The 27361-nt window shown below is 45.1% G+C and overlaps 1 protein-coding gene across 6 annotated transcripts in view; it reads right to left on the bottom strand.

The window, feature by feature from the left end:
- GDPD5 (glycerophosphodiester phosphodiesterase domain containing 5) overlaps positions 1–27361 on the bottom strand; it is a 159168-nt gene that overhangs the window by 91632 nt on the left and 40175 nt on the right. For 5 of the 6 annotated variants that reach the window (XM_090134281.1, XM_031606105.2, XM_090134285.1 and 2 more), the window contains exon 2: positions 6483–6657. In XM_090134281.1, the coding sequence (XP_089990407.1) occupies positions 6483–6599 (117 nt within the window). In that variant the 5' untranslated portion in view covers positions 6600–6657. Of the gene's footprint in view, positions 1–6482; positions 6658–20635; positions 20658–27361 lie in introns of those variants that run through there. The other variant, XM_090134284.1, reaches the window with a different exon arrangement.

Raw genomic sequence — 27361 nt, 5'->3', positions numbered from 1 at the left:
GGCTGTCTTACAGCAAAAGGGAGGGATGGCATCCAGAGGGACCTGGGCAGTTCCAAAAGTGGGCACATGAGAACCAGTGAGGTTCCCCAAGGCTGAGTGCAGGGAGCTGGGGGTGTTCAGCCTGGAGAAGGGAAGGTCAGGGGGACCTCACTGCAGCCTTCCAGTACTTGAGGGGAGCTTATAAGCTAGAGAAGGAGCAACTTTTTACATGGACAGATAGTGATTGGATAAGGGAGAATGGCTTTAAACTAAAGGAGGGGGAATTTAGGTCAGATGTTAGGAAGAAATTCTTTTACTCGGGGTGGTGAGGTGCTGGCACTGCTGCCCAGAGAGGCTGTGGGTGCCTCATCCATGGAGGCATTCACAGCCAGGTTGGATGGGATCCTGGGCAGCCTGAGCTGGTAACCCTGCCCTCAACAGGGGTGTTGGAATTGGATGATCTCTGAGGTCCTGTCCAACTTAAGCCACTATGATTCTATGATAAGTGGGCAAAAAAACTACTGACAATCATTGATGCTGAGCTCACCTTACTTAATCTTTTTTTTTTTTTTTTTTTAAGTCAACACCATGCACACAGCAGCTACACAAAGGAGAGCAGCAGCAGCATCTGCTATACCCTCCTGAAAATGCACAAGAGCAAGCAGGAGGGAGGAAGGAATAATGGGCTCCAGCAACGTAATTATTCACCCAGATAATTAGTACAACACAAAGAAAAAACTGTTGGAGGGAGCACATCTGGCAGCTGTAACAAGGAAATGCCACCATCTGAATAAAACTCTGGAGGCCCATAATGTTGGAAAAGACACAAGGCACCTTTGTGTATGCAGGGGGGCTGGTCTGGCTGTTTATTGCAAGGAGTTTGTGCATGGAGCACTTCAAAGGTTCTGAATAAAGCAGCAATGGCAAAGCATTAGAAGTTTTCAAGCCATTGCTGTAAGAGCTACTCAATCACCTGTAAAAAGGTCAGGCTACCCATGGGCCATTTATAACATTACCCAGAGCCTGAATGATAGAATGGCCTGGGTTGCAAAGGAGCACAATGCTCATCCAGTTCCAACCCCCTGCTATGTGCAGGTCACCAACCAGCAGCCCAGGCTGCCCAGAGCCACATCCAGCCTGGCCTTGGATGCCTGCAGGGATGGGGCATCCACAGCCTCCTTGGGCAACCTGTTCCAGTGTGTCACCTGCAGGAACCCAAGGTAGCTGCAATTCCTGATGGCATCAGCCCCAGTGCCAGAAGCTGCTGAGATCCTGTGCTCAAATCCAACAGACAGCACCCAGAGCCATTGGGAAGCTCCTAAGCACATTCACAAGTATTGAGATAATGGAAGCATCCATGTTAGGATTAGAGGGAAATATTGGTGGTAGGGAGACAGTTGGTGATCTTGGAGGTCTTTTCCAACTTCGGTGATTCTGTGACTCCATGTCCCTTGGGATTCATCATTCACCCAGACTGGGTGAAATAGACCAAGTCATCACAGACCAGTTTGGCTTCTCTGCCTCTGTTTACCCAGTAACAGAGTAAGAATTAAGCCTGTAGAGGGACTTATATCACTTCACACTAAAGATAAACTTGGGATGTCACAATTACTAAATTACAGTTATGAACTGTAATTTAAAGTTTGTAACAGAATCACAGAAACACCAAGGTTGGAAAAGACCTCCAAGATCACACAACAAATGATAGGATGAGAGGTGATGGCCATAAGTTGCACGGAGAGAGGTTCAGAGCAACCCCAGGAAGGTGTTCTGAACACTTCTCAATATTTCCCCCAGCAAAGGCATAGATTTTTTATTTTTTTATTCTTATTTGTTATGCTGGATTCTTAGTAAGTCCTGCTTGTAGGACAGCAAAACCTTCATGTTATGTCCAAACTCCAACCCTGCAAACAAAACACTTCATTGGCCACCAAGGACATCTACTCCTGCACTTGGACTTGCACCTCATTAGCTCCAGTTTCACTGTCTTTTCAGGTTCTTAATAAGGATGTGGTTTATTAGACACTCAGGCTCACACCTCGAGGATTAGGGCATCTAGAAAGCACTGGGATTTCTGCCTATGTGGGATTTCATCACTAACACTGCTCCTTTCACTCACAACTTCCCAATGGTGCTCACAGGAGTAATGGGAGGGAGAAAAAAGATGGTAAATATGCCAGGAAGGACATCATTCATACAGAATTAATGAAAAGACAGAGCATCCACACAGAATGATAGCATGGCCTGGGTTGCAAAGGAGCACAATGCTCATCCAGTTCCAACCCCCTGCTGTGTGCAGGTCACCAACCAGCAGACCAGGCTGCCCAGAGCCACATCCAGCCTGGCCTTGGATGCATCCAAAAGACCCCATTTAAGTATGTGGGAGATGGCACTGAAGAACAGAAATCACAACAAAAGTCCTGTTTTTTCAGCTACCTGGGTCTGAAAGCGTCCCAGTGGTTTGGTGAGCGTGGTGGGGATGGGTTGATGATTGGACTAGATGATCTTAGTGGTCTTTTCTGACCTTAATGATTCAGTGATTTGGGTTCACATTCACAGATGATGGCCCTTCCTTCTACATGTACCAAACTAGGCCCTTACACTTGCCCATCCTTGGCAACTGGTGTACAAGGAAAAAGATGGCATATATGCTGAAACCAAACTGCAGGGTGAATGAGAAAGACAAGAAAAGATCCCAGTTACATTTTGATAACCCACTTGTATCCCAGAAGGGTTCATAGTTGAGGAGCATGGTTATCATTCACAGGGAAAGGGCTTTAAACTAAAAGAGGGGGAGATTTAGGTCAGATATTAGGAAGAAATTCTTTCCCAGAGGTGGTGATGCCCCAGCACTGCTGCATAGAGCTGTGGGAGCCCATCCCTGGAGGTGACAAAGCCCTGGCAGCCTGAGCTGGTCCCTCCCATCCCAACCATTCTGACTCTAGGATAAGCCCGTAAGCAGGCAGAACAGCCCTTTGCAATCAGCAGCAGTATTTTATCCCCTCTGACAGCAAATTAAATAGTACTGAAAAACACCCAAGACTTCAATATTTAGTAACCACAAAAACAAACAAACAAAACAGCCAGCCAATGGATGTAGCTACTTCTGTTATCTGGATAGATCAAAAATTATCATGGCAATTTTCTTCTGCAGAATCTCTCCCTAGCCCTGCCTAGGATGATTTCCCTGGCGTGATATTTGCTGCGTGGAAATAACATGGCTCTGGAATCAATAAAAGCACAAAATCAGCTGATAGATCTAACTCCACATTTACGTAATGCAATCCATCAACAATTCCCACGTGGATACTGACCCTGCAGGAGCTCTGGATGGATGATCAAAGATGCTAAAGGATATTCTGGAAGCAAGAGCTGCTTCCAGCTGCAGTGCCCAGCACGGGGTCATCTCGGGTGAAGCAGACAGGCTGCTTATGGAGCATTGTGTTTATAGGGTACAATTAGCAGTGCTGCTCCGTGTTTAATTGCTGGCAGTTCATCAAGAGGATCGCACTGTCTGCAAGCTACCTTGCTGCTGTCTGAACTTTAAAACTTTAAAAGCATGCCTGGCAACCATAAGCCAAAGCTGATGTGTCCAGATCTTCCTCAACAACCATAAATGGGGATCATCCTAATAAAGCTAAAGCCACACAATGGATTATGGAATTTTGGAACTGATGAATTTTTTTGCAACTGATGGAAATTAATTCAAAAAGGAGGCCATGTGCACAGGTGTGTGCCTTCAGCCCCTCTTCTGCACTCCCAAAGGGTCAGGTGAAGGCAAAAGACCATCACAATTCCATCACAAAAAGAAAAAAAGCTTGGGATTCAAGCATACAATTAAAATTCTTATTTTCATGTAAATTTTTAAGTGTAGTAGAAAGCCTGATCTGCATAAATGTCAGTGAAGGGAAGCAGAATCCTTAAGAACTGTGGCTGCTCAGCAGCAACACAACTAGAAAAAAAACATCTGTGGTCACACACAGCAGATTTCAAGGATGCTCTATGCAAGGTTGGGTCATAGCTCACAGGTGGGGGAAAGATCTAGACAGCCATATCTCATAAATTGAATGCAGAGAGCCTTTCTGTAGCCTACACAAAGGTAAGATTGTATGAATACGTGCCTTTCCTAGAGGTAACTCTAGGTTTTTCATTACGCTGCAATTGGCTCTACTCTGGGTTTGCAGTGATTGAGTTACTATAGCAATGGATACAGGGCAATAGAACAGGAATTGTGCCACTGCCTTTTGTAAAGCCTTCGTGTAAAGGTTACAGTGTGGTATTTTCTGAATCTGGGAACAGATTCTTCATACCTTCATACCTGGGTTCTCCATAGCCTGTAGATCACAGAATCACAGAATGGCCCAGGTTGGATGGGACCTCAAGGATCACGAAGCTCCAACCCCCCACCACAGGCAGGGCCACCAACTTCCACATTTCACAGCAGCCCAGGCTGCCCAGGGCCCCATCCAACCTGGCCTTGGACACCTCCAGGGACATATAAATAATTAAGGCTTTTTTCCCTTGCTCCCAAAACAACTACGTTTACTCCTTTTGGGCACTAAAGTGGAAGTTGAGACCCACACATACCTCAAAACAGACTCAAAGCCTGGACACATTTTTAAGCCTACCTTCAAACACAAGTTCTTCTCCAGCACCAGAAAAACAAACGTAATTCTAAGCAGAATTGGCAAATTGCCACTGATATTTTCTGGTTAAAAAGGAAGCCGGCGCAAGCAGCCAGATTTCAGTGAAAAACAGAAGTCAGTTGCATTTTATTTTCCGTGGATTTTTAGCTTGGAAACATAATGTTCTGGTTCATAAGACATAAGGAATATGGCATTTTGAGTATTTAAATTAGTACGTGCATGCATGCCAAGACATTGTAACTCACTGCTTTCCTGACCAAGTCTTAGAAACACAACTACACATCCGGTGTGGATGTGCCTGGGTATTTGCTCAAAGGAAACTTCAGAAGAAAAACAGTTGCTGAGAATACCAAGAGAGGAGAAAAACCAGCCCAAACATTTCTGCTTTACAAAAGGAAATTTGTTCTGTGCTGCACAAACACAAGCCATGACTCCTCGGTTCATGCAGGAGCTCCCAGTCCAGCTGCAGCGCCTGCAATCGATGCAATTCAGAACCAGGAGCACTCTGACATGGCATCTTTTGCACCCACGTGTTTTTCCCTCAGCCTCTTCTCCAGAGGAGAAGTATTCCATTGCCTGAAAGATTTCTGCCTATTGACTCAGAAGTGAAACAGCAGCTGACTGTCACCGGAGCAAAACTGAGTCCTCAAAAAGCAACAAAAGGATCCCCAGGGACCACCGCCAGAACAAGCAAGATTTAAGTTGTGTTTGAGTTCTTTTCCTTCTTTATGTAATATGCACACACATCGAAAAAAAAAAAAAGAATACCAGACAACACAAGAGCACAGAAGAACACAACAACCATTACCCAGAAGATGGAATGTGACAGCTCTGACAGCAGTTTGTTTCAGAATCCTTCCCACAAACTTCTCAGGTCTCGTGGGGACTCATCTCAAACAACCAGGGAGTCTGGCCTTGACTGCCTGGATTCCCTCTGCCAGAACTCTTCAAAACAGCATTTATTCAGGGGAGTGAAGTCACCTCTAGCAGCCCCCTGCTCCATCCCCAGTTAGTTCTCATCTCCACGCACACAGAGCCCAGAGACTATGCAGAAATGCAGCCTCCACAAACTGGCAGAACAAGAACATCAACAATAGAGAAGCAAGTTAAAAGCAGAATTCTCCCCAACACCAATGGGAAAATATGGACAGATTTAGCCAAACCAACACCACTCAACCCCTTTGAGCACCAAAACCGGACACCCACAGCCTCAACCCCATTGAGCAACACAATCAGATACCCATGGCCTCAACCCCTTTTGAGCACCACAACCAGCTACCCACAGTCTTAATCCCACTGAGCATCACAATCAGATACCACAGCCTCAACTCCTTTTGAGCACCACAACCAGATGCCCACAGCCTCAACCCCACTGAGCACCACAAGCAGACACCCACAGTCTCAATCCCATTGAGCACCACAACCAGATACCACAGTCTCAGTCCCACTGAGCACCACAACCAGATACCACAATCTCAATCCCATTGAGCACCACAACCAGATACCACAGTCTCAATCCCATTGAGCACCACAACCAGATACCACAGTCTCAGTCCCACTGAGCACCACAACCAGATACCACAATCTCAATCCCATTGAGCACCACAACCAGATACCACAGTCTCAATCCCACTGAGCACCACAACCAGATACCACAGCCTCAGTCCCACTGAGCACCACAGCCAGATACCCATGTCCATCTGCAACATCAGCTATAGGGTAATGACTTCTCCCAGACCTCCAGCCACAGAACCACGAATCTCCACAATCTTTCCAAGCCAACAAAACCCAAGCACCCAGCACTTTCAGTCCACGTTCTCCTTTACCTCCCAGGCTTCTGGTTGGGTTCTCACCCACCTTGGTAGTGTCATCATGTGACCGCTGGTACCGTTTCCACCGGCAGCCGTAGATCCCGGTCAGGCATGATAAGCATAGCTGTGGCTCGTAGTACTGCAGTGGTTGGTGTTTAACCATGCTCCTGCCAGCCCCTCAGGAGCGACGTATCAGAAAGCCATCAGGTCCTGGGAGAGCCCTTCAGCAAGAGGAAGGAAAAAGAAAAAAGGGGGGAGAAAAGGAAATTAAGTTCCAAGGGATATTTCAATACTTCAACAAGCAATTTAATAATTAACCATGCCCTCTGGCTACCGGGAGAGGAGGAATGATAATCAGATCTATTCCCAGCCCAGCCAGTATCTCCAGCTTGTTACTCTATAAGTCTGAGAAGTTTAATCAGTTTGCAAGATTTGTTTCCTTGTGCTGTTTCTCCCACATCTCCAAAAGAGAATGCATTCCTAGAATCCGAGTTATCAGTAAGGAAAGCCACACGAGGACAAGAGCAGTTGACTTGCTGCCCAGAGCAGGTCTATATACGTGATTGAAAAGTAAAGAGCTTTACCTGCCACAAGCACAACCTTAAAATTGATTCAGAGTTCAACCTCTGTGAGGCTGAAACCCAGCCAAGGTACAATCAGTTCATCACAAGCATCCTATGGAGCCTGCAAAACAGTCCCAGATGAGGTGCTGACACTTGTGTGTGCAAAAAAGGCAGACAGCACCTTCCACCTCTCTACAAAACATAACCAGCAAGCACTTGCAGGGATGCAGCTTTCACCCAATCTCCTTTCCATCAAACACACCCCAAGAGACCAAGCTGCTCTGTTTGCCATTGGAGCACCAAGGGTTTTACAGGCTGCTGGTGCACTGCTGCACACCTTGCAACCCCACACATTGCTGCTGCCTGCACAATTCATGCCCTGTGAATGATGTTCATCCACCACTGGGCTTGCAGAGTGTTCAGCTGCCTGCCCAGAGCATGCAAAGTTGTGTGCATGGAATGCATGCAAATCTCACCCTCTCTTGGACAACCATTTCTTGCATGCAGCATCCCCAGCACTCACATCTTGCAAAAAGCTGCCTCAGCTCAGAGTAGCAACATCCTCGCTGGCATCAGGTTGGATATAAGGAACAAATTATTCTCAGAAAGAGCAGTCAGGCTCTTTCAGTCAGAAATAGACTGCCCAGGGAGGTGGGGGGGGTCACTGTCCCTGGAGGTTTTTAGGAACCATGGGGATAAGAACACGATCAGTGGGCATGGTGAGGGTGGGCTGGGGTTGGACTTGGGGATCTTAGAGGTCTTTTCCAACCTTCATGATTCAATGCATCAGTGGCTACCTCAACACATGACATGACTTAAAGATGTATTCTAGCCATCTAAGAACCTTTCATTGCCTTGTCATGTGGAAGGAAACATCTAAGAACTGGGCTGACCTGACTTTTCATCACAGCCAATGCACAGGGCACGTTGTGTGTGTTGTGAACACTGTGGCAGGGCTAAGACATTGCAACAAGGGTACAGACAGCTCAGCCCTTCCAGCTTTTGATTTTCATGCTGACAGTCTAGGGCAGCCTTGTCCTGGCTTTCACCAGCAAGCACTGAGCATCCTGCAGGCAGACAGACCTTGCTGGTTGGATGCTGCCCACCAGACCATAGCTATTGTGCCTGCAGAATTCAGAATCTGTAGCTCTTCTGCCTCTTTTTCTGTCAGAACATAACTTTGCCCTGTCAGGACGTCTCTCTCTAAGGCACTTTGCACAGCTCAGGGATCCATGCATAGGATTTGCTGTCTGGAGTCAACCCACATCCCCACGTGTTTTTATCCATCCCCTGGGGATGGACAGGACAGAGGTACAAACACATCCAGTCTGCAACAAGAGCTCCTTGCTAATCAGAACACCTCTGTGCTCTGCCCCAGGCTCTGTGCCACCTCTGTGCTTGAGGTCACCTCCCCACCTGCACTCCATTTTTTTCTCACGTTATTTATAAAACTCAGCATTAGTCACAGCACAAGTTGCTTCTTATCTCCCCTCCTTCAGCTTCTGTCTGCTTTGGTTTGTCCCTGCAATGCGAGTTTCCCAGGCTGCCATCCCTACACACTGCAGGCAGAAACAGCTGTCAGATGGAATAGGACAGAAATGCTGAGGACACACAAAGTTCAGTTCTATTTCAGAGACTTCAAAAAAGCCATGATCTGTGCCCTGAAGTTCCAGAACAACAAATAATTACATGAGGACATGGGATACAAAATTCATGCACAGCCTATTAACAACCCTACCATCAAGCCACATTTCACTGCCTGGAAACCTAGCAGAGCACAGCTGTTGCTATGAGAAAGCCTACATGAACTCAGTTCCAAAGGACATCTTTCACAATTTCCACTTCTTTCTGCTTTAGTTGTGTGCGATGAGAACAGAGCATCTCCGTCTTTAAAAGCTTTAACCAGGTGTTTTATTTGCTAGCTTACAGGAATTGCAAAGCAATCTCAACCAGAAGTGCTGCACCTGAGCTCTTCAGCAGTCCACTTTTCTGGGAAGCCACTGCCTCTTTAAGTCACAGCAACATGTAGGTTGAAGAAGACTGCTTTCATCTAGTCCAACCATCAACCCACCAAACCCATCTTCTCCAGCCCAGACCCCTGGAAAAATGACACCACACAACACAGCCAAAGCTGGCAAATTCTGATTTTTTAATCAGAAATCCAATTCATCCGAAGAACCAAGAGCATGTGGATGGAGGCTGCCCTTCAGCAATAATAAATCTCATGTGTTATGCAAGTCTTGGATCCACCATTCCCTTAGGGCTGCTGAGGCTAGAGCGTTTATCATTAAGTCCCTACGTGAAGCTTCATCGGCTTTATAATGCAAAATTTTAGAGATATGAGACACAGTCAGCATCATTATAGCCTGATGAAAATGTACCAGGGGCTTCCAGAGATAAGAGCTATATCCATCCATGCACAAACTCCTACGTACCAAAAGAGCTGCCAATCTAAAGGGGTGACAACATAGGAAAAAACAAAGTTGAAGCTAGAAAAGATGATGACAGTCAGTGCTGCTGTTTGACAGGGATGGGCCATGACCAAAGAGTAACACAAGATGAGGGAGCAGTCATATCCTCCCAGAAAAAGATGTCAAACATTTAAGTTCGTGAGAAACCACTGATAAGGCTGGGGAGGGATTCTGAACAAGGATCATGTTAGCATGTACAGGAAGGACTTTGCTGGCAGGGCTTCCACCAGTATCCCCAGATCAACCAGTTCAAGATACAAACACATCCCACCTTCTCACAGCAGCATGTCCAGCAAAGCTACCTGTTAAGGCATGAATTTTCACAACGGTAAGCTGCACACCCACAGCACAGGGATGCACCAAAGCATTTTCAAATAGCATTGCTTTAGCAAGGTACAAATGTACTTATTGGATGGAGAGGGACCAGCAATCAACTCTTCTTTCTAAAGAAAAGTCCCACCAGGAACACCAACAGCCTGGGCAGATGCAAGGAGTTCAGGTTTATTGCCCAGTTCTGAAGAATCTCCCCCAGTCTCCATCAGTGGTACCTAACCCAGCATCTCCAGACTCCTGTCTCAGCACAGAGGGCCTAAGTGCCTTCCAAGTGCAAAAGGGCAGCCAAAAAGCACATCCACCAATCATTACCAGAAGTCAGATGGAGGTTTTAAAAAGCAGCAAAATCCACCAAAAACAACCAAGAAGGTCAAAATATTTTGGTTGGAAGAGATTGGAAAAGGAAAAAACAGATGAGAAGGGTCCATAGCCCATCAAGTGAAGCTCTTGCCCTCGCCCTCTTGCTGAACACAGCATGGGCAGATGTTATGGGAGCCCTTAGATTTAGGATGCTTCTCCATCCATTTCAGGCTGCCCTCCATAGGGTAGGTCAGGAAAAGCACAAAGACATGAAATCCAACATGAGTTCAGAAAAAGCCATTCCTAAATGCACAGCCCTGAATCACACAAGGCACGACCTGCAAGCCTAAAAGCATTCCCTCTTCTCCACAAATGCCATTAGAAGGGCATTCGTGCACAGAAGGAACAGATAGGAAAAGATGAAATGCAGCTCCCATCCTCCCCACCACACATACAAACCTCTGAGCAGCAGAAGAGACTGAGGCACAGCACAATGCTGCTCATAAAAGCACACCAACAGAACTGCAACAGGGATGCCATCTGTCCAGAGATCTTTGCTTGGCTGAGATCACGGACTGAATACTTACTTCTGCTTCCAGGAATGGATTTAATAAAGAGAAACAGAAAGTCCATACCAAATAATCACTGTTCCCATGACATCTACAGCTTTGAGGTGGAGAAAGCAGGCTATGAATGATTCAAACCTCTGCTGGTTAGCATTACATACAGAAATGAAAACAGGAAGCAAGACAACATACATTAATTATTCAAATCCAGCCAACACGCACCAGAAGGGGGGAAAGAAATTAAAAAACAAACCCACGCAACCCATCAACCTTGATTTTAAAGATGCATTGTCTGCCACTGGCTGCAAACATGGTAGGTCTGAACAACCAGATTTGCCAGCCAGCTTGTCCAAAAAGCAGGGAGCAGGGAAGAGTCCATCTGCAAATGCAGCGGGATCGTTATCTGAAAGCTCCAGGATGCCCAATTAGCACACACTGCATTCCTGAGATACTGGACTGTTGGTATCCGTTTCAGTCTGCAACACATTATTCCTTTCCAAATAGCTTTTGGAACCAAAAAAAAAAAAAAAGAAAAAAGAAAAAGAGAATTCAAGTTGCAGCTTTGAAAGGGAAGCTCTCTGGGGAGATCTGGCCTAAAAAATTTGGATTTTTTTTGTCCGCATGAATTAACTCCTCCATCCCTGTAGCCTTACAGAAACGTGGACTGGGGGGAGAACAGAGCAGGTGGGATCAACCATTAAGCCATTACTATTCAACCTCGATGTTATTTTAGAAACAAGAAGAGCAACAACACAAATCCTTAAGTGCACTGGGCAAATATAACACGAATGAAGCCAGTGAATGCCAGGTTTGACAGCACCTCACCCTCCCACAAGGCTTGGTACAACCCAAGTCCTCCCTTGCAATGCCCATTCAGTTTTCATCTACCAACCCAGTTTCACACAGGTCACACTGATCTCATTCAACAACTCAGGACAAAGCTTTTAATAGCCCTGAGACGAGCAGCTTGCTGCACATCCAGCAGCACCATGGGCAATACTACTCTGAACAGCTGTGGGGTCGGCCAGGATTTAACAGTGATTTACATGATGATGTCAATGGGAGCCTCACAAAAGCATATATAGCGTAGGTGTGGCACTGAGGGTCATGATTTAATGGAGAATATTGGTGATAGGTGGATGGTTGGACTAGATGCTCTTGGAGGTCTTTTCCAACCTTGGTGATTCTATCATTCTGTGATGTTTTGATGGACTTTTAAGAGTTCTGAAGTCAAGGAGATGGAGTGGGCTCAGCCAGTCAGGGAGAGGAGGACAACTGTGGCCTGCATCCCCATCCATCAAGGTACAGGTGGAAGGACCAAGCCAGTGGAAAATGCAGTCACTGTTGGATTTGAAAGGAGGAAACGTGGGAGGCCATAGCTTTGGAGAGGCAGATTTGCTGGGAAGGTGATGAGGATAGAAGAGAAATACCATTGCCATCACAGTCATACCTTCATGTCCCATCTCATATTTAGCATTGCCAAAAGGCATCACAGCAATGTGACAATCTGATCCGAGCACACAAAGTGCAATCTCCCAAACATCAGGCTCAAGTAAACTGAGAATCACAGAATCCTTACAGTTGGAAGGGACCATTAAGGGTCATCTAGTCCAACTCCCCTGCAATGGACAGTCAAACAGGTGCAGAAAATACAAACTCCATTGTTTGAGATTTTTTTTCTGTTTTGTTTTTTGTTTTGTTTTTACCAATCCATTTTAAAAGAGCTTTCTACATTAAAGATAATGCTTTTCCTCTCATTTGTGACTCACAGGATCACTGTTTATCAAGACTCTCTGTCAAATTTCAACATCTCCATCTCTTATTACAACTTCTATCAAGCTAGTTATGCACAAGACCTTATTAAGCAAGTAATTACCTATGATGATTACATGAGAACATTACTGATAACCAGTTATCCTATTAACATTCTCATAAGCCTGCAGGTCAATTGTTTCCCTAATTAAAATAGGAAATCCTGATTTTCTTAAAGTATTTTCATAATATTGGTAGTTCAGCTCTTCAAGAGCAAGCCTCCAAGTTCCATGCACTAAAAGCAATCCCTTCTGCCCAGCCAGGACTGAAATGCTTTAAAGCACAAAAGAGAACTGATCTAAATCCTTGTGACTTTCACTGACTCTTCACAGTCTTCATAATAACAATATTTTCTTTAATAAGCTGAACTCATCCAAAACAAAGTAATGCCATTTCATTTTCCCCAGGCTGGAAGACAGAAATGGAAGAGGGACAATATCCCCACCTGTTTAATAACAGGATGATTCTTATAGACGGGATGTTTGCTACAGCCGTTCCCACAAGGGGAAATCTATATGCATACACTGAGCAGTACTTCCCACATTTTCTTGGCTCAGACCCAGAACGTCTCAACTTGTAAGAGGGAAATTTAATTTCATGGCAGGGACAGCAAGAGAAGACCTCAAAGCCACAAACAGCCTCAATCACTGAGATTCTGCGTCTCAGTGGTGGAAGGTGCCCAAGATACGGCCACCCAACTCCTGAAGAACAACAAGAAGTTGTTATGTTCTAGCCCATTTTTATCAGAGAACTCTTACATCTATCAAGGGGAACAGCACTGTGTAACCCTGATGCCTACTGATGCCAAAAACCCTATGACTGCATCCCAATTCTAGGAGACGCCCCACTGAGTCACTCTGATTCACAAGGTGTTGAGTGATGACCCAAATAGTCAGGATCTGGATGACGTGTAGCCCCTATGGGTCTGACCTGTTGTTTATTGTTCTTAAGTTTTTTGGTGCTTTTTTTTTTTTTTTTTAATTAAAGCTTTGAAACCAGGGCAGCACGTAGTTTGGGGGTTGTACGCTTCGATTTAATGAGAATTCAGACTTCAAAAGATAAACACTTCAAAGGGATTACAGAAGAAAAACTTATTCTTTAATCTCACTAAATAAATAAGCGCAGTACTAATACCCTCTGCAATCCAGCTTTTTCACATTTTCCACAAACTAAGTGCGTATTGTGCATCACATTTTAAAAGGTTTGAAGAAGCAGAACAGATCACTGAAAGAACCTGTGCAAACTTCTGACAGAGCAATAACCAAATGCAATCTCCTCTTTCTGCACGAGTTTGAGCCCTAACAAAAAAACCTTGCAAGTCAGGACACTGGTGTAGTTCTGAAAACCCAACATCTGCTACAGTCAAGGCAAGGTTGTCCCCTCCTCCAAAGCCAGGAAGTAACCAGCACTGGTTCAACAGATCATTCCAACATCATTAAGACTATATTGCAGTCTTTTTACTTGTAATGACAAGGTGGAGTCACACAGGTTGTATTGGCACTTCACAGAGTGAAGATGAAACATTTACATGCATGTGCCCCAAGAGATGGAATCACAGCATGTGGCAAACGATTCCTCAACAGGGGAATTATCCAATTACAGAATCATGGAATCATTAAGGTTGGAAAAGCCCTCTAAGATCCCCAAGTCCAACCCCAACCCATCCCACCATGCCCACTGATGGTGCCCCTCAGTGCCACATCTCCATGGTTCTGCAACACCTCCAGGGTTGGTGACCCCAGCACTCCCTGGGCAGTCTGTTCAGACTCCATTTCTTGCTTCTCTCAAAGACTTCTGCACAAAACAGATCTTTAATACATGGACGCAAATGAAGTCACTTCAGGCAATGAAATACCATGATAAACAAGACATCCCCAACACCTGCCCCAAACAACAACAGGAACAGAAAGTCCAGAAGGGGCACATTTTCCTTGTTTGGAGTTTAAAGGTTTTGCCAGAGAACAGCTCAGAAAAGGCTTATGCAGAGCCCTCCTTCTTCAGACATCCACTACTCTTAAATAAACAATTTTTTAAGGAATCAGATGAAACTACAAACATGTTCTGAACTTACTGCAAGATGCAGGCAAAGCGTAGATAGGACACCAAGGCTTCTCATTAAGAGGCAGCACAGGACACGTTTTGCTCCTTTTTCACAAATTTCCTGGCAATGTCAGCGAGAAAATAATTTGTTCTTCTGTGTTTGGTGGAGAGATGGGCAACAACTCCTGTCAGTGCGCCATGAATTGCTCACAGCTGTAAATCTAATGAGGTTCTTTGCTTTTAGAAGTAGCAAAGAAGTTTTAAGCAGCTTAAGAGGTGTAAAACCTGGTTCTTCCTGGCAGAAAAAGCCAACTATAAGCCATGAAAACACAGATGGTTGGGGAGAGTTTAAAATATCCAAATGAGCTAGGAAAATTTGTTGTGACGTGGAATAGAGTTAATCCCATCTTAGGTTAGCGGCTGAGTGTGTTAAGGTCTACTTCCACCTCTGAGTATGTGTCACTGGGGAAGCCCAACTTGTGCTGCCCACTGGAAAGTGTCTCCTGTGCTCGAACAGAAATGCTGCCAATTGCCAGGCAAGGTAGAATGCTGTTTGGCAGGCACAAAAATGTTATTTCACTGCTGGAACATAAATGTGAAATTCAGTTGTAAGTTAAGTTTTAAAGGGAGTTTTGTTTTGTTGGTTTTTCTTAAGTAGAAAGATCAGTAAAGGAAGTAATAGCAATACCTAAATTTCCATTCCAAGGAGCTAATTAGCCCTTTAAGCACTTTCCCTCTCTATAGTGCTTTCTGGCTGAGAAAAACTAAGACTAAGTGCCACAACAGGAACATTTACTCAATTAGAAATACAAACAGCTTCCCGTGGAAAGCCAGGGCAGCCAAACCAACGTGTAAACTTTACACTGTGAGAGAGGATAGGCCCGTCCTACTGAGCCAGCATTTGGTAAGCACATGCCAGCTTCCAAGCCTGAAGATGCCAGGAAGACAGTGAGCTTGAGCAGATATAATCACAGCATTGTTAAGGTTAGAAAAGAACTGTCAGATCTCCAACTCAACCCCAGTCCACCTCCACCATGCCCACTGACCATGTCCCAAGTGCAACATCTCCATGGTTCCTGAACACCTCTGGGGATGGTAACCTCACCACCTCCTTGGGCAGCCTGTGTCAATGCATAATACCACTCTTTGGGAGAAGCTACCAAGCTTCTGTTCTACCATTTAAGCACACGCTAATCAGACTTTCCAAGGAGGCCTTACCATTGCCCATAAAGATCTGCTTGGTAGCATCTGAGAAAAACAAACAGAAGGAGGTCACAGAACATTCTGTTTTTCCCTTTGTGAAGGTGGGCTTGGGGTACTGAAAAGTTTAGCTGGGCACCAGAAGGTGCTGATGAGTTAAATCGGAGGTACAAGGACAACCCCAGCTCTGCTCAAAATCAGGTTGCTGAAATCCTGAACCAGGTCAGCTAGCAGAGATCCCAGTCCCTTTGCTAGGGTCATCCTGCATTCAAGTGGTATTCAAGCTAGCCAGCACAGTGGCATTTTGGAAGAGGGAAAGGCAGCCTCCAGGAGTTTCCATGCTGCAAAACAAAACCATTAATACCACTGCTGGTAAACAGAGGACAGACCATGGGAAGAAACCTTCATGTTTCATGCCTGGAGGAGTCACCTTGGGACATCACAGTGGGTCAGCAGTTAAGAACATGATCAGAATAGTTATGATTCTGTGAGAAACAGCTCAACAGTAAACTGGGGTGAGACAACAAGGATCCAAACAGAACCAGCAGGAGTGGCTGCTGATCTTGGCAGAAGATGGAGGAGAGGAAGCATCTGAGTCATGGAACTGAATAGTCATTGCCTAGCAGGTCTGGGGGAAGCTGGAAGCAGAGGAAGGCTGCATCTTGACCAATACACCCCATGTTCATCCCTGGAGGTGCTCAGGGCTGGGTTGCATGGGGCCCTGGGCAGCCAGATCTGGTGGGTGGCACCCAACCCATGGTAGGGGGCTTGGAGCTCAATGATCTTTAAGGTATCCTCCAACCTAAGCCATTCTATGATTCTGTGTTCAACCTCTGTTACCTAAAAACCATCTAAAGGAGGATGCACTGTGACCTCAGTTTCAGAGATGAAACCACATCAGCAGGTTCTGAACACAGAGACAGGTGAGAGAAGTGATCTTTTTCCCCCCAGTGGGAGAAGACAAGACCAAGGAAGCATAGATAGATGCTGAAAAAAACTGAAGAAACTTTTATTTTTTAATTATTAAAACTATTAATACCTTAAGAAGCCTTAAATAATTGCACAGTTTTTCCTCTCCACAGACTCCAGAGCTTTGCCAGTTTGGCCAAGCTGAAGCACAGAAGTTTACACCGAGCCTTATCCATTCCCAGCATGTGTTTTTGCTGAGGAACTAAGTGGAAACAGAAGTGTTTTTCGAACACGCACACCCTGCCATGCAGTTTCCTTTACAGACAAGCTTTTCTTCCCCCTCCCTGATTACCCTTTCCTACACACACGCAGCAGAGCTCACCATAACCACACGTGAATTCTGTTAGCTGGTCCTCCGAGGGGCAGTTTTCATCTCGTCTGGAAGATGTTAGCAGCTAGAGCAGAAGCCAGTCCAACATATTGCTATAGAGGTCTTGTCATCTGCTTCCCCCTTGACATCCTCCCTGCTGCATTGCTGAAAATTTGGTTCACGCCAGCAGGAAGGGAACTGCATGAACCGTGCCAACAGCACTCAACTGAGAAGGAGTAAAATGCCTCCACACCCACTGCACACACTTTAATTGAAACCGTAAGGGGAAAGAAACAGCAAGATTCATTTTACGACCAACACTTCGCACGTCTGCTGTGCGACTGCTATCCAGAGAATTAAGCATGAATGTCTCTGGCTTAATGAGAGGTGGAAAGTCCTAGTTAAATGGATTACAAGCTCTTTATTTCCTATGATTGATTCCTTCCATGCGGCTGTACGAGCCATTCTTCATAAACGTTCTTACATACACAGCAGAGAGGCTCAATTAGGGAAGCAGCAAATTTGTTCCCATACAGTGGCTACATCTTTCCTCCCAAACTTGCTTTCTGCAGGTTACGTGTGCAGCTCTGCCCCACAACACGCTCACCAGTCACACCGAGCACGAGATGACCACATGCACAAGAGCTGCTCCTTCTGCATCTTCCAAGATGTTATTCCTGCATCCATTCCCAAAGCAAACATTCACTGCTCCATAGTGGTTAGCTGCTCCTCTGTAGCTCCCTTGTTCTACAAGCTGGATACTGTTTTGGCTTTGTGCACAAAGAATGCATAAATTAACTTGATAAGGCTAATTGCACAGCCAGCTCCTTCCCACTGCAAACACAGTGGATGTCCTGTGGCCAAAGTAATCAGAAAAGAAAATAGTTGGCAGGATCTGGTGACGTGAAAGACACAAAGCCAATCCTGTCTTCCTGATTTTGGAGAGCTTCCACCTCTAGCACTTTTTCTTTCCTTCTCATTGTTCCAAATCAGACCTTCTAACGCTGGCAAGGATTTCCAGGCGTTAACCTTTGGATAGGACACTCCAAAAAGGCCATGAGCTAACTAACAAAGCCCAGGAGATGACCGAGATGATCAAGTATCTGGATATTAGGAAGAATTTCTCCTCCAAAGAGCAGTCTGGCACTGGCACAGGCTGCCCCCAAGGAGTGGGAGGGTCAGCATCCCTGGAGGTGTTCCAGAACCATGGGGATGTGGCACTGAGGGATGTGGGCAGTGGGCAGGGTGGGGTGGGCTGGGGTTGGGCTGGCCATCTTGGAGGTCTCTTCCAAACTCAATGATTCTATGACGCTGTGAATGGTCAGCATGGATTAAGAGGTGGTGAATAAAGAAGGATTGTTAACCCCCTCTTTGTTATGTGGAAGAAATAATCAAAGTCCTTAGCAAGAATCCACTGTGATGATGATGAGAGATGCTGCCTCATGCCTAGGAAGGCCAGACGTGACATGAGCACAAAAAGTGGTCCAAGAGGTTCATGAAGAACACATGCAAAAGGTCTCTTGAAAAATGAAGCCACCAATTCTGACTCCAGAAGGTGCTAGAGGTGTCTCTGGAAGGCTACACAAGCTCCATCTTGGAGAGACCTGACTGGACAAAGCTCTGAGCAACCCGGCGTGGGCTTAGTGCTGCTCTGAGCAGGACGAGTGGAGAAGAGCCTTCCTGAGATCCCTTCCAACCTGAGCAAGCTTGTGGTTCCATGAGGAAATAAAACACCAAGAGCCAGCTCCCACAGGAGTCCCAACTTCCAGAACAACACACACACAAAACACTGAAACAAAGGCAAGACCAAAAACTATACACTCCCTTATCCCATAATATCCTCCAGATATTTTAACTTCTAACAGAGGATGAACTCAAGCCCAGTTTCCCTGCCTCCTGTTCCAAAGACATTCAGTGGAGCACAGGTTTCTCTTGCTTTCCTAAAGCCTCTTTCCAGTTATGGCTGAATTCTTTCCAGTTCTGTATAAATCAGTCTCTGTTCAATGCAAGGAGATGCAGACATGACATTTTCTCTCCCAGAGGATTTACAAGCTCAACCTAGACACTGTGGTGCATGAAAACGGCAGCAAGGGAAACAAGCAGGTAAGGGCAGACAGGCTACAGCCACCAGATCACACAGCTGCTCATACAGGTAAATACTCTTGATTGCTGACACTTTCAAAACACGGGAGCTGATCTTTAGGAAAACATGAATAAGGACAAAGTGCTTTTACTCTGTTTGCAGCAGCGTAAATCTTTCAAGAGAAGGGAATTCTCATTTGACTTGGAAAGCAGCTGCAACACTCTCGAGTACTTTCCAGTTTCAAAAAAGCATCCCAAAATTCTGGTCAAGGCCATTGTGAGTGGCAGTAGAACTGACACACAGAGGAAAATGGGAGGGGGAGGTCAGGAAGGGAACCACCACCCCCTCCACCCACAGGGTGACTCCCAGGGGAGATGCAGAGTCAATCCCAACCCATGCCTGAAGAGTCCTGTTCTAATAAAAACTAAATGCAAAACCCCATCTGTCAGTTGCATCAGCTACTATATTGTTTTCATTATGGAAGGGACAGGCCGTGAGGGATTCCAACTCATTTACTGATGCAACTCCAAAACATATTAAAGTGCTTTCAAACATTTTTGAGGTCTCTCAGTACTACAGGCATTAAAACAAGTCCAATCCAGAGCCCTCTCCAGCATTAACCATGCTTTTTCCAGGCAGTTGCCAATGGGACCCCAATCCAGCATGCTATGAACAGTGACAAATAGAGTGGTGGATACAAGAAAATTACCTTTAGAGTTAAACAATGGCATCTGCAAACTGCCTTCACAGCAATCCAGCCATCCCTCCTCCACCCCACTCACAGCGAGGCTCACAGTAAAACTAAACAGGATTTAATTTAGAAGTGAGTAAATAGGATACTTCTGCTCTTCATGATAACTCATGAAAGCCAAGCATTACTGACCATCCTTAGAGCTATTTCTACATCTTTCTCCTCTTCTCCTTCACAGCAAGCAGGCAATTGATGTAAATCAAGCAACGATATCCAGAGCAAATTCTGATAAGATTACTATAGGCTTTGGAAATACTGATGCAAAGCTCTACATTCAATGTGCCTCAAAGCCCCAGCGTCCCTTTAGGTCACTGCTAATGATCCTTAGCCTCGTGCTGCAAAGAACATGGTCTCCAGGCAAGAACCCAAGGGGTCTGTTAATACAGAGTTATGTAGTTTGGTGGGAATTGCCTCCAGCCCAGAGCAACTCATCCAAACATCTGGAGCAGCTAAGCAGTTAGTCCCACAGGAACCCAGAGAGAAAATGCAAAAGGATGAGTATTTTTCTTCCCTTCCCCGAGAAATACTCATCATTCTAGGAAAACAAACAAACAAACACACACTCAGAAAAAGAGGGGTAATTTTCTTTACTAGTCCTGTGACTATGTGTACTAAGGGATGTGGATTAGTGGGGAAATATTGGTGGTAGGTGGGTGATTGGATTGGATGATCTTGGTGGTCTTTTCCATCATCAGTGATTCTATGATTCTAGGACAATGCAGTAGGGGAAGAACAAAAATAATAAAATAAAAACAACACAACCACCACCACCACTAAGAAAACCCACATGAAAATGCTTACCAGGGCAGAGTGCTCAGCACCACAGATTAAGGACCAGTTATTCAGGCGTTCAGTCATTGCTAATAGTTTGTTTAGAGGAAACGTGTTCATTCAACAAGATGACCTTTCTGTTCCTACCTAGAAAGACATGGATGTCATCACAAAAGATGACACAAGCAGAGCCAAAGCAGACCTTTCAGTATCAGGGAAAGGGGGGGGGGGGGGGGGAACAAAACACACACAAAAAGGCATCCTGCAAATCTTTTGATGAGCCATCCTTATGTAAGCACAAAGCAAAACAAACACTTGCTGGGCTGCAAAGCTGTGCTTACTCTGATGACAGAAGCACCCACTCAGGCAGGTCATACACCTGGTGTCCAGAACACAGCCCAAAAAGCAGCTTTACAGGGAAGCAGAGAAGGGTTTTGGGGACCAGAAGTCTCCCACAGAACAGTACCTCTTGGGTGTAGTTACTAAGAGGTTCCTGGGAGAATTACCCTATGTAACTTGGGAGGGCAGGTCAGCTGCACACAAAGCTTCCAGGATTCAGCGTTTTACTTCCAGCCTGGCTCACTTCACATCTAGTGGTTCACGTTGGGTCTTCATCTTGAGTCAATTCAGATTAAGAGCCCGTTTACATCGAATCGTAGAACCCTTAAGGCTGGAAAAGACCTCTAAGATCATTTCCAACCACCAACCCATCTCCACCATGGCCTCTAACCATGTCCCTGTAGGAACCATGTTGGCTACCATCCACCAGCAGATTTCCACGCATTAGCCAAGAGCTAAAAATACCTTTATTGTCAGCTTGTTTTTCTAAGTAAACTCAGTCTGCTTGCATAAGTCTCCCCAGTCCCATACTCTTTGCCCTCCATTACCCCTCCTATCCTCCAAGCAGCCATGCCCCAGAGCATCAGCCTCTTCCAATGCACTGAGCAGTATGCACAGCCAAACTCTGAAAGAGTCACTGTTGGGTGGAACAGGATCACATGAGCCTCCCCAAAGGCAGAGCAGTTCCAGTCCAGCCCACTATCAAAGATGAGTCAGCACACAGAGCTGAAAACATGAAAGAAGGCAAGAGGGAAGGTGAAAGAATTTGAAATAAGCCTCAAAGAAGCAGGGCTTTGTTTGCTCTTTGGACAACTTTGTTTTAGCTAAATAGAGAAACTTTGAGAGCATCTCCCATTAAATAACTTGCTGGGTGGAGGATCAAGCCAATATCTGCTACTCCTTGAACACACTTAAAAAATACTGGCTTATTAGCACATTAAGAGAAAGTACCAAGTTGCTAACCAAGCATCTGTGCAAGTGTGAATGCAGAGAAATTTCAGGATTAGGCCTTTATAAGGACTAGAAAATACTAATTTTTAGAAAAAGAACCACCAGCTAGCAATATCTGTTGTTGTTGGAATGGTTTTTACACACTCCTGAAAACTCAAGGGTAAACCAACACAAGAATTACTCTTCCCTTGATAAGCATACCTAAGTTCAGTGCCACCCGCATCCAGGCTGGATAAACCAAAGCACTTAATTCCAAAGGAAAAGAGCTGTCCAAGAAGGAAAGAAAACGCCAGCTATAGAACTGGGACAGTACATATGGGAATGGAAAAGTGAAGGGGGCATTCATCTCTGCCACAGCAGAGAGTGGTGCAATGCTTCAGAGAGCATTTCAGACTGGAGAAGGGAGGAGGAGAATGGAACTGGGAAATCAATCAGAAGCAAAAACACCAGCGAGGCTGATTATAATGGCTGATTAGTAATAGGGAAAAGGGCATCCAGACAGCCTGGTCTGCTGGTTGGCGACCCAGCACATAGCAGGGGGTTGAAAGTAGATGATCACTGTGGTCCTTTGCAACCCAAGCCATTCTATGATGATTGCATGATATTACACAGAGAGGAAAAAGAAGAGTACTCCCAAATGCCACACATGCTTCAGGCCACAAATAAGAAGGTATGCAGCAGAGAAATACAAGGATTGCATTTAGCAAGAGTTAGCTTATGCAAATTTGCAGAAGATTGCAACATACCAGGTTGGATATTAGGAAACATTTCTTCTCCAAAGGAGTGGTGATGCAGTGGCACAGCTGCACAGGGAGTGTTGGGGTCACCATCCCTGGGCTGTTACAGAACTGTGGGGATGTGGCACTGGGGGACGTGGGCAGTGGGCATGGGGCGGTGGGTTGGGGTTGGATTTGGGGATCTTGGAGGGCTTTCCCAACCTTCATGGTTCTGTGATTCTACAAAACCCTGCATTAAGGATGTAAAGAATTACCTGAGCTGCAGGAAAAAATACATATTTTTTTCAATGAGGAAAAACAGTTTCATACCATTGCTTGTACAAAAAATCCCTTCAAGCATTCTAAGCAAAGAAATCTCCCTCTCAACAATGTATTAAAGAGTAGAAGAAAACTCAGCCAACCACTTTCTTTTGCTCTCAAGATGTTTACAGGGCCCAATGCATTACTCCATTTACAGAAATGCCCGGTGTCCTGCTCAAGGGATCATCAAAAGCACAAAGCAGAAGGCATCAGCACTGGCACAACACATTAACAGGTTAATCCATCATCCATGAGAAAGAAAAATAAATGAAAAATAAATGAAAAAAATAAGTGTACATCCTTAGTTTCCAAAGATGGCAGTCCAACTGTTTTCCCTTCTCTTAAGAACTATTTTCAACTGAAAGCCAGAAGCTCTGCATCAGTGTTCCATCTTCTTAATCACTGCAGGAGCTTATGATCTCTGATTACCCCTGCATCCCTGATATGAGAGCACTGTGGTCGAAGTGAGGCACGGGAAGCCTTGGAATCACCAACATTGGAAAAGACCTCCAAGATCATCCAGTCCAACCATCCATCCACCACCAATACTTCCCCACTAAACCATGTTCCTTAGTACAACATCTACACGTTCCACGCCACTTGCTAGAGCCTGAAAGCTGTTTTCCAGGGAGGGGAGGATTCAGTTTGTAAACCAGCACAGGTATCTCTGCATTAAGATACAGTCCAGCTGACTTGCGACAGCAGATCTGTTTGGCTCACAGTTGATTTGACACTCATTTAAGTTTCTGTCAGTCTAGCAGAGCATTACCTCCAACAGGTCCTTTTTTGTTCCCAGGAGCCTGATCCTATTTTTTGATTCTGTGGATTATCAGCAGTATGGTTTTTTTCCCCTCCCCCCACCCAAACTTTGCTATCTCTTAAGCTGGCTCAAGAACAGTTATGTAAGAGTCCCTCTGGTTACAATGGAAAGAAACGTTTTCTTCTCTGACCTGAATTCTGGCAGTATTAGCACATTTTCCACATCTCTATCAGTTCTAGCCTTACCCATCCCAGAGATGCCATATAAACCAATCTGCTCCCCAGAACTCAAATAGTTTAGGCATTAGATACAACACACTTTCTTAACCAGAAAGCCACTTTTTTCCTCCTGAAAACTCCCAAGTATGTATGACTGAGATACTCTACCTGCAGTAGTATCTTGGCTCTTCTTAAATAGTCAGCTTACAGCTCAGCCAGTACATAGTTTGGGAAGCTCTTAAGCCAAGAATGCTTTAGAGAAATAAATACGTGCATCTCCAAGCCATCAAGAAGCTTATCAAGAAGTCTAAGAATGAGTGAGATGGAAGCTGGCCTCATTCACGCTCAGAAAAACGTCATTCTAACGTCTGCACTCATTAATGTCAAACTGAGATGAAAATTCAATTGAAATATTGTTACCTTCCTTGGCTCTACTAAGCCCATAGTTGTCAAATGAGACATGAAGAAAACTTTCTGTATTAGTCTAGTGGTTGGTGACCCTGCACATAGCAGGGGGTTGGAACGAGATGATGATTGTGGTCCTTTTCAATTCAGGCCATTCTATCATTCCATGATTCCTGCTCTCTCCAGGTGAACCAGTGATTTCACTACTGTTATCTCAACACAATCCAGAAGAAATTTGGATTAATAATTGCTAGAAGACAACTAGCATTGAGAATGCATTTTATTCCACGTTGTGAATTGCATCAGTCAAAACAGCACAGCAGACTTAAAGCCCTTGGGCTCACACTCCTGTGTGTCATGCAGGATGGCATGGCAGTACTCCTGCTCACCCAGCAATGCTTTTGGAATCAGCTGTGCATCCCACAGTGCCAAACCACGAGATTCAGAGTTGCTTAATCAACCTGCTCTTCACACGATCCCACAGCTGCCCTGAGAAGGAGGTTTGACCAGATGACTTCATGAGGTCCCTCCCAAACTGAGCTACTCATTCTAAGACAATATTTACGTACAGCAACGACAACAAACCATTGAAAAGAATCATTAAGGCTAGAAAAGACCACCAGGCCCAACCTCAGCCCACCCCACCATGCCCACTGCCCTCAGTGCCACATCTCCACGGTTCTGGAACACCTCTGGGGACATTCCAGTAAATTCTCAGAACAGCTCAGCAGCAAGTTACAGAGGAATGCTTTCAGTTTACTGGCTGCTCACAAGCCCACTTGAGTTCAAAGGAGCATCTATCTCCCAGCATCCAAAATCTGCACTTACAAGGTATCCAGAATCCATGTTCTCACAGCTCACGCCCCTTTCCTCCATATAAGGAAAACTAACTTTCTCAAGCATTTATCTTACTAAGCAAGGCAAAACACAATCCTGTTCTGCAGTAAACACAGCTGGACTCTGTTGTCCATCATACCAGTGGGACCAGCATGGCCACTCTTGTGTGGGAGCATTAATGAGCAAGGCAGGCATGCACACGGAGTGATGCACCCCAAAACATCACAAGAAAATGGAGGAAACAAGGAGAACAGACTATTGCTCAACAACCACAGTGGAAATATGCCTTGCCAAGAGCTTGAAAGCAAAAGAAATGTATTTCATCCACAGCCACATACTGATTCAAGACACCATCAATACACCAGAGAAAAGCAAGGAATCCAGCTGCCCAGCAGCTATTTCACCAGTCCCAGGTCTCCAATAGCAGCATCCATAGAGGAAAGAAGCCTGCAGAGAGTCTGCCTCCTGGATGGGGAGAGCACAGCACACTGCCTTGGGGAAAAGAAGCTTGAGCTATATTCAGAAGCAAGTTGGAAAGAGAGAAGAATGTCACCTTTTCCTTTCTTCTTCCCTTTCTAAATGCCTGTTTCCAGTAGAGAAACAAAATGTTTTACCAGGTTCTAAAACAGTCTGGGGTTTGCAGCCAAAAACAAAACTCAGGGTCTGACTGCTCCGGATGGAAACATTTTCCAGCATAAACCCTCAAGCTAACAACGTTGGTTGAAGCACTGTAAATCACTATCTTCTCTTTAATCCTGGCTATCAACTTTTAGCTTTCTAAGCAATTTTGTATATTCCAGAAAGTCAGGGTTTTGGAACATGCTGCTTTCCAAGAATATCCATTTCTGTCTTTAGCAGCACAGCAATTACAACCTAGTGAGCACGCTGCAAGACTAACTGAAGTTCTTGATAATCCTTACCTTGACTTGCCATTGGTCTTCTTAGCAGTATTTAAGAAGGGGTGACGTTTGCACTGGGCTTGGAAACACCATCCCAGTATTTAGCAGTATCTTGCAAAAATTAACTTGAATACCACGCATTTTCCAGTAGTGTTTTGTTCCGCAACCTTCTGCTGAGTCCCCTAAATTCCACATTTTTTCTCTCCTTTTTTCTGCTTTTTATATTGACGGAGTGAAGCCTATTAAAATCTTTTTTCTTTTTTTTTTTTTCCCCTTTTTTTTTTTCTTTTGGCAAACAGGAGAGCAGAGCATCGCACGCTCATTTCTATTCCCAGGATATGATGCAAGCGCCTTCCTCACACACCCCCTACGCTGTGGTCCACAATCTGCTCAGCTTCACAACATCCCTCTAAGAGCAAAAACACGGAGGCAGCTCCATGTCTCGTCTAGCTCTGTCTTTCAACGGTCTGTTCATGTTTCTTTTCACAGCTTAATAAGGATCCGTTCTTATGCAGGAGAAGCGTCTTTGCCATCCATCACTCATTCAGCATATGCAACTTGCTCAGCATGCCCAAGCTCTCTGCAACAGGTGGCTCAGCTTTTTACAGGGATGTAAGTGCTATTTCTCTTAAATCTCAATCTGAGCCCAGAATAGGCATTTTAAAAAGGGATCCTGAAGTCAGTAGTTTGCTCCCAGCTAAACAAACCACGATGTCAAAGCTGACGTTTTTCAAACCCACTGCTGAAAAACCAAGATACTTATTGGGACAAATCTGCAAGGCTGACAAATCCAAACTGGTACTTAGCCCCCGTGCACAGGGAAATAACCACAGATAAAAGTATGTTACAGAATTAGGAGAGATCAGTGGAGGTGGCTGTTCTTTGGCAATGGAATACTCAGCAAGTTCCTTTCCCATAAGGTTTTCAAGTGAATTTTCTTCGCGTTCTTAGGACTTCATCAAAAGTGACTTCCAAGCTCAATCTTGTTCTTCAGCCATGTGGCAGATGGTGACCCTGCTGACAGAGAGCTCCACATGGTGCACAGCCAATGCACAGCTACAGTGCATCACATTTCAGCATAACGGGTACAACTGTCTGCAGAGCACACCTTGGGTAAACCCAGCCTTACCTCCAGCCAACACAAAACTGGCTGTCCAAGGTCCCATTACAGTCACCACGGGGGTCATTCTCTGCCATGCCAACCAGTCCAGCTATCTCACTATTGGAGAAGACAAAACACACAGCTAGATGTGTTTATAGTGCACAACCATGGATTACGTTCTCTCCATCATGAACCACTGTCTCCTCAT

This window comes from Phasianus colchicus, chromosome 1, assembly GCF_987193195.1.
Source record: "Phasianus colchicus chromosome 1, bPhaCol1.hap1.1, whole genome shotgun sequence".
NCBI classification, from domain to species: domain Eukaryota; kingdom Metazoa; phylum Chordata; class Aves; order Galliformes; family Phasianidae; genus Phasianus; species Phasianus colchicus.
Note: the sequence above shows the minus strand (reverse complement) of the source record. Positions and strands in the feature narration are given on the sequence as shown.